At 34.9% G+C, this 8,534-nt stretch overlaps 1 protein-coding gene across 2 annotated transcripts in view; it reads left to right on the forward strand.

Moving 5' to 3' along the window:
• The window catches only part of LOC119636134, a 22,242-nt gene extending 14,975 nt beyond the window's left edge, over nt 1–7,267 (forward strand). For both annotated transcript variants that reach the window (XM_038031306.1, XM_038031307.1), the window contains exons 2-4: nt 1,966–2,348; nt 2,425–4,401; nt 5,789–7,267. In XM_038031306.1, coding sequence (XP_037887234.1) covers nt 2,031–2,348; nt 2,425–4,401; nt 5,789–6,304 — 2,811 coding nt within the window. In that variant the 5' untranslated portion in view covers nt 1,966–2,030 and the 3' untranslated portion in view covers nt 6,305–7,267. The remainder of the gene's footprint in view (nt 1–1,965; nt 2,349–2,424; nt 4,402–5,788) is intronic.
• Nucleotides 7,268–8,534: the final 1,267 nt, after the last annotated feature.

Raw genomic sequence — 8,534 nt, forward strand, 5'->3', positions numbered from 1 at the left:
AACAATAAGTAAAAAAGTAAATATGACTTTTTATAAAATTTAAATGAATAAAAATATCTTATGGTAACGAATATTTTCATTTCATTTTATATAATCCGCAAAGAAAAGTGCAAAATTATTTTTCTATGTGAAATCAAAGTTACAGAATAAAATTAAAAGGAGTGAAATAAAGAAAAGTAGCCCCTTAGTAGTAGAAATGTTAAAATTATTAAGAGGAAATAAATCATTTGATGACTGGAATCGAAAAACTACACAATTTAGAGTATTTCTCATTACAATAACTTCAAAGAGACCCATCTTTTATTATACCGATCAATTTAGAAGCACTTTCCGAGTCGAGTTAAGCATGTCTGTCCGTCTGTCTTGTTTTCTTTAGGTTAATCTTCAAGCCGCAATTTTTGAGATAAAATTTGACACAACGATGAGCGCTTAACCAAATATTTTTCACATCAAAGGATTTAAATAAAATATTTTAGTTCTGTTACTTTCCTAGATGTAGGTAATTAATAATAATAAAATAAAAATAAAAATTATAAATGCATATCATATTTACGGACAAGAAAAAAGTAAACTACACGGCTTGTGGTACAGGGGTATGTTAATTTGTGCGCATGTATGTTGAATTGGGCACCCCCTAGCCTTGCAAGACAATCCTGCAGGAGAGAGGGTCATTCCAAGCACTAGGTAACAGAATGAATGCTTAGGTATGGTCCAAACCTTCCCCTTTGGACAGGCAGAGGCCTATCAAGCACCTCAATGTGGAGATAACCATAGCCATCACGAACACTCTCCGAATGGTCAGGCGTCACACATTGGTTAACCTGCTGCGTTCGAAAAGGGATTGGTCATACCAGCTTCTCTCGAAGTTTCCACGTGGTATGTCAATATGTTAGCTTGCGCGAAAAATCTTGGCAAGCACCAACTTGCAACTCAATCAATGCTGTCACCTCTACCCGCCTAAGCAATGTGCTCGTGACTTTGTGAGTTCGCTTTTTTACAACTTACGGGTTGTGTGCTGGACCTGTTGAGTAGCTGACCGCATTGGTGAAAACTCCCGATGGAAAAAATCCAGAAGGAGGAAATGGCTACTATACGAATTAACTGAAAATGTCAGACAAAAAAATAGAAGTTTTTTTTGGCGTATTGTAACTGACGATGAAAGCTGGATTAATGAAAGTCGTGGGTTAGTCTAGGAAAGCCACCCGTATAGACATCGAAGCCGAATATTCATGGCCGTAAAGTTTTGCTGTGCGTATGGTGGGATTAGCAAAGTGTGGTATATTTACGAGTTACCGACGTCAATTGAACAAATTGAACGATGTGTTGTTGGAAAAAAGGCCAGGAATAGCAGTAGATTCAATAGCATCAATAGCATAGCCCTTGCCTCCTTATGAAAATAGATTGCTCTTAGTATCCTTGCTAACGTCACTTTTGAAACGTAGATATACCTTGGTGTTCCCTTCTTAGTTGAGTAAATAAATGGTGCTGTTGTTTCGACGAAATTACTTAGCAAGACATACTTCAATGTTCGTAATGAGTTCCCAAGAAACTATGTATTCATAAAACTCAGTGAATGTATATATAATTACGAGCTTTTCAATCAAAATTTTTGTATATTTATGTGCGGTTTAGGAGTAATAAGGTAAAATGTTTTAGATTTTTTAACTTCACGTGGGTTTTACATGGTAGACCTGAACATTACCGTGCTCTGACAATTGATAAAAAAATTTCTCCTCAATAATTAAATTTAAATAAAATCTTAAATCGCTTTTAATTCGACAAAGTATTTACTAATGACATACTTGCAAGGCTATGCAACTCTCTTGTCGTGAATTCCTTTCCAACTATGAATGTCTGCAAAATTCCAACAATTTTCTTGCTTAAAAACTTCTTTTTCCGTCCAATTTGTTATACAAGTGCTCGTTTCTTTGTTAATGCTCGTTTTTCTTCAATTCTGATTTACAGTAACTTCATAAACTCAACAAAAACTTCTTGACAACAAACAGTCATCGTCTTCCTTTTGCATAATTATGTCATTCCAACGCAGTTACAGCAAAGTTTGGTGGTGTTCCGAACATCAAAGCAATTCAAACATAAATAATCCCCATATGTTTGTAAACGGTAGCAATAACTTGACAGATGACTCCTCTAATTCACACTCTTCTTCGGCGACATCATCGCGACAGCAGCAAGAACATCATGGCGAAGAAATGTATCATTCATTGGATTCAAATCATTATAAACGTTACACTGGCAATTTGTCGTGTATACAAGAGCATGAGGATGAATATAATAGCTCGAAATTATCTTGGCCCATACACAACAGTCCCGGCAGTTTGAGATCGCAGGTACCATTCAAACACAACGTTGTTATTTTTTTATTTTTTTTCGTTTCTTATCATTTCCGCTCTTCTTTATACTTAGGATTCCGGATTTTCCGATAACGATGATTGTCATATAATGCGAACTTTAAGTGGGCGTTCGTCAAAGCGAAGATCACCCAGCAATAGATCGTCACATAGTTCTAAGAGCCAGATGGGTTCACCATCGTCAACACGGAGCCCTGCTGAGACGCCACCAACTATTGTAAGACGAGCTGGCCGTTCAGAGTTTTATACGCCCTTAGTAAACGTAACGAGACGAATATCGTTTGGCCCTTCTCCTACGAAAATTGAAAAGAAAGACAACTTTAAAGAAGATAACGAAGATAACCTAATGTGCCAGTTGGATGGCACAACATTGGTAAGCAATACTTCGCTCGGCAGCCCTATAAAAACATCAGAAGTTTCGAGTTCCATTGTCCATGCTAACCTTACAATGGAATCGTCCCCTATATCTCGCGTTAAAAGGCGTAAGAAAGTGGAACGTAACAGCTTCAAGCCTCTGTCACCTACTCACAAACGTGAAACAAAATGTATTCACTATCAGCAAGAAGCAGAAGAAAGTAGCTTTTTAAATGCTTTGGAACGAACTAGTTTAGCTGACTATAGCAATGAGACAGTTTGTGTTGGCGAACAGCCGCTTTGCTCTACACCACCGCCACCGTATAATAATGAAACTGTTATTTTAGGCGGACTCGCCGATGGTTACCAACAGCATTTTAATCATGAATCTGTGTTATCTCTACGATCGCAAGCGCAATTTGAGGGCTTTACTAGCACGCCAAAGAAAGAAAAATTCTATTCATCGCCCACTTGCACGCCGCGATCGCCATTCAAGTATACAGAATATGAAAATTCCTTATTGAATGGACATTCCCCGTCGTTACACAGTTGGCTCGATAATTTGCGATTTAGTTATGACCACGAAGTAATGTCTACTCTACAAACCAAATCTATAACTCTGGAGGCATATAAAAATTTTACCATTACTACACATACAGTGGCTAGGCTGTTACGTCAATTACAACAGAAGGCTTTGAATATGCAAACTATGTTCGAGCGAGTGGAACAGTCGATTACAAAAGCACAACCAACTTCCCTACCCGAAGCGCTACGTGGGTCTACAAAGCTAATTGAAGAAGTTCAAGAATTTACTCAAATTCTTAGGCGTCGTACTGTGTTCTTCTCCGAATCGCGTATCGAACGTAAACGTTATGAAGATCATTTAGATCAGATCCGCATGGTGGCCAAGGATACATTGTACTCATTGGAACATCAACATTATATTAATCTCCAATCATTACTTGACGATGTGCAAGTATTAAAGCGTAATCTACTGATAACCATTCGTCAAGTTTACGTGAAACTGATCAAGATTTTAATACAAAGTATTGAACGATGTGGTCAAAGTTCGGATTTAATGTTACGAGCCAACATTAATATGATTGCTACTCTTATGAATATTGAATACGACGGTTTTGCTTCATTAACCGATGCGTTCGTCCAAGCGCAAGCGGTGCGTACCTTATTAATCGTTTGCTTGGATCATCCGTTGTCATCAGTTAGAGCTTTGGCTTTGAGGGCTTTAGCGACGGTATGTTGTACCCCGGAGCCTATCGCTCAAGTAGACTCGTGTGGTGGTATAGAAATTCTAAGAGATATTTTACAAGCTGTGGGGTCATTAAAGAAACCGAATGAGATTAAACGTGGCGATACGGAACGACGAGAAGCTGTTTCATTGCTAACACAAATCACTGCTCCTTGGCACGGACCTGAGCATAAAGTTGTTGGCCTAAAAGATTCACTAGAGTCTATAGTAGAAGGATTAACGCAATTGCTAGTGTTCACCGATTGCCCGCAAACATTGTTACTGTGTGCAGCAGCTCTAAATAACCTTAGTCGCATGGAGCTAACAGCCCACTACTCGGTAATGTCACATGAAACTATATCTAAGTTGATAGAGATGGTTAGAAAGCGAACCGACCAGGAGGAGGACGAAGGCATATCTGTATTTCTTTACGTAAGTGTGTATATTAAACTTTTGAAAATTTGCTTTAGAAATGCGTTCTAATACGTTGCGTTACGAGGGTTTATTTTCCAAATGCTTTAAAATATTTTCACATAAGCTTATTTTGGATATTTATTGGTTTAATTAATTAAGTCAACACTTTCAGTACTTCTAGAAGTTTATTTCCTCTTCAGGGATTAGTCTGGATCCTATTTCTGATGTATCCCTCTCCCCGTTGGCAACACTTATGATAAAAGGGTACGGTAGGTTTGTGTGAATGTATGCAACACCCAGGAAGACTTGAGGCAGATCCACTTGTTGTTCTGAATCAAATTGACCTTGTCTGTCCGTCCGCTTTTATTATTTTCTTGTGTTCAACGTAAAGGCCGAGATATTTTGATGAAATTTGGTATGCTGACGTGTTTTGGCCCAAGAAGGAATGCTATCGAAAGTGGTTCAGATTTGACCACATTCATCGTCTTAGTTTGGAAAGTCGTGAAATGAATAACTGTACTGTGGTATAGAGTATTCGATATTGCATCGTGTCCCACTATAGTGTTCTTACTTGCTTTGCTTTGCAAGGCCACGAAAAGTTGCAAACATCGTTTCCTCTAGGCTAAGACTTCCTGCTATAGAAGATGCTATAGAGAGTTCATAATCGGCTTAGGTTAGTCAAATATCCGAAATATTACCACACAAGTCAAGTTGGTGTAACTACTAACATTTAACATTTTGTCTGCCTGTTAAAAATGCTTCCGCAAGAGCAACATTGCTTAAAAAAAATTTTTTTCATTCAAAAATGTCTTGTCGAGTGAGGCTTAAAAGTTCCTCTTTAGATCAAGGTCCTCTACGAAATCGTATACATATATAATGCAAAGAATCGTATTGTATGTTATCTTTTATCGCATCGTGCTTAAATGGAAATTCGTCTTACGGAGAAACGATGGCTTCCATCATAGTTTTTAAATATTCAATACATTTTTTTAATCTTTAAAATAAAAATTTTTACTTCAGCGAAGAGGCATTAAAACCAACTTAACTTTCAAGGTTTACAAATACCATCAAATGCATTACTTTCAGAAGAAGGGTACAAAAAACTAGTAAAATTTATTTCTACATTTGTTAAGTAATTTTTCTTCAATCTTTGGCACGTTCCGGAGTGCAGTAAATGAAATTGAATTTTATTCTTTTGCTCCTTTTCCCTTTACGTTGTAGAATGTGCAAAAAAAGTTAACATAAGCCATTCATGCAATCGTCACGCTCTCGTACAATTTTTTGCAATATATATATATATATATAATAAATATTTACGTATGTCTTTAACTGCTACGAAGATTTTGTGAATTCTTTTTTTTGTTTTGCTACTTCACCTATCTTTCGCTTTCTTTTTCTTAAATAGGAACAAATCGTGTCCATGCTATATAATATGTCACTAAACAAGAAATGTCACAGCCATTTGGCCAATGTCGGTATAATAAATTTCATCACGTCCGCATACCAAACGGAAATCCATAGAAGCTACAATTCCCGCGGTGAAAGCGAAGCCCAAAAACGTATCATCAAATACATTTTGCATACACTGACGCGTCTAATACAGGACTCCGTATTGGGTATGGAATTACTTGAACAGCAACAGTATATGCCTTCCGCCATTTTTTTTAATACATTGGCAGCGGATGTTAAGCAACAATTGCCTTTGGATAATAGTCACAATAGTCAAAGTCATGATATTTCTTTCCTAACCCGTCAGCTATTACAATTGCAACATAAAGAAAACCTCATACAAAAGTCAAGTCAGCATCATAAGCAGCATCAGCTACAGCGACAAGAACAGCGGCAGCAGGTTGTAAGCCCGAAAGGAGATGGTACAGAGAAATCAAAAATGCAACTGGCACGCCAGGAAAGTTATGTGTAACCCGGCATATTTTCTTTTTTTTCTTTTTTGTTCCCTTCCCTACCCAGCAAAAACATACTTTGATTCTTTCAAACTTTTAAAAGCGGGTGCTTTACATGTTCTAAATGGTACTCAATGACGTTTATTGTTTGGGGTACTTTTCCAAGTGCCACAAAGTCAGTCAAGTTTTCATTCATTCGGTTTATCAGCCACGTTTTAGCTTTTAGTCAAACGTGCGTGCAGTGTAAAATAGTCACAAAGAGAATAATAGAAGACGATATAAAGTAGAAGAAACGAAAACGGCGTTAAAAGGGTTTATTTTTTTCTGCCATATAAACCTTTTGTTAACAGTAAGTCCCATGCATACATTTTGTATTTCCTTAATACTATGGAATTATTAGGATTTTGTTAGTTTTTTTATTAGTGTTTAATAAAAATAACATAACAGCAAAAAACCTCAATCTTTAGTTTGTAATTTATTTTGTTTTTTTCATGTTTTTTTGTAAACATTTGTTGTCATTGTCTCTTACGTATCACCCCACGTTTTTGGGAAAAAAATGTAGTCATAAATGTGCCAAATATAGAACATAATATACAAAAATTATGCAATTATGTACAAATATTCTCGTTAAGTAAATAATCTGTTATTTATATTTAAAAACTTTAGTACTAAACGCCAAAGACATAAGAAAAAAAATGCTTGTACGTGTTCTCATTTAATTTTAGTAGTGAAATAAGGTAAATAATTATATTTTGAAAGCTTTGCCGCATACGTAAATAATAATAAATAAACACTTACCAACACTGTTTTCTGTTTTCAACATACAAGTCTTCTTTTATATTTGCTTCAGCGTAATTCATATAGACACTATTCTCTACACTTACACATGATATCTGGCTTTTTTTAAATATCTTTAATAATGTCTTGATTTCACTTGAAATGAGCTCTAAAAACATTACTTTATTATTTTATGGAGATTTTAAACATGTTTTCAATAAAGTTACCTAACTAATTGAAAAATAAATCACAATTAATTTTTAGATCAACTAAATCGTGTTTTCATCGTCAGAAAAAAAACTAACAAGTACATTCTGTGCGCAGAGTTGCCCGTAAGAGCAAAAATGAAATAGAGAAAACGTTAAGTATTCAAATCATTTCATTATATCATGTGCAACGCAAATTCGAAAGAAATTTTTCTAAACTTAATCTTGGTAAAAACATTCATTAATTTGTTTATTGATTTTGTTCCCTTTGTTTTTTCCTCTCTTTTATTACCATAAATTAACAAAACTTATAAAATTAATCAATTTCCTACTAGTTTAAATTTGTTTTACATTTTTTAGCTTACCAATCGATTGGTAAATATTAATAAAAAGTGATCTAAGGCAATTGTTATATGCTAAAAAGACGAACACCTCGCGACACAGTATTTTATATATGTGCTTCGCCAACCACAATCGCTTGTTTTTTGTGTGTGCATATGATGACTCTATTTCTGATCTCTGTTTCCAAAGCAACATTTGAATATATCTTGTGTGTTTTTTATAATGGTAAATGCTTCAGACAAAATTAAATTTGTATTAACGGACACTTTGAAAGGAAGAAATTTTGTATGAATTTTTATTTTATTTCCGGTATTTGACTAGATTTTTTCCGTTTCAAAGTTTTATACTAGATTCTCTACGATAATTTATTACTATTATTATTATTAATTTCGCCAGAAAAATAAATTCTAACACTAAACTCTTAAAAGCACTGGCATCTAAGGATTTTATTAATAATAATAATAATACAATAATAATTTTAAATCTCTGACATATGCGTTTCTTCTGTTTGTATACTAACAATTTTCCAAATATTTCTTCTCCAACTACAGGTTTGAGCACATCACAACACAAACGTACATAACACACCAATAACTTTACAAGTTGTTTTTTCCCTCTTAAATGTATTAACTTCAAGATTTTACATTGAAACACTCTTTATAACATATAACGGTCGCATATTTTTCTCAAGTTCTCTATTTTATATGTAAATTTGTAATCTTCTCCTATCCTCACGGCGATATATTTTTTATGGGTGGGTCAAGCGGGTTAACGTTTAAAAGCACTGGAGAATTTTCCTAGACCACAACTTTTTTAATTAAATCTTTTGTATTTGATTTCTGCATTTCAGTTGAAATATAATATACAAATAAATATAATGGTCGTATAATAATTTTTTTGGTCGTACAATAAATTTTTTGGTCGT

Source organism: Glossina fuscipes, unplaced genomic scaffold, assembly GCF_014805625.2.
Source record: "Glossina fuscipes isolate IAEA_lab_2018 unplaced genomic scaffold, Yale_Gfus_2 28, whole genome shotgun sequence".
NCBI classification, from domain to species: Eukaryota; Metazoa; Arthropoda; class Insecta; order Diptera; family Glossinidae; genus Glossina; species Glossina fuscipes.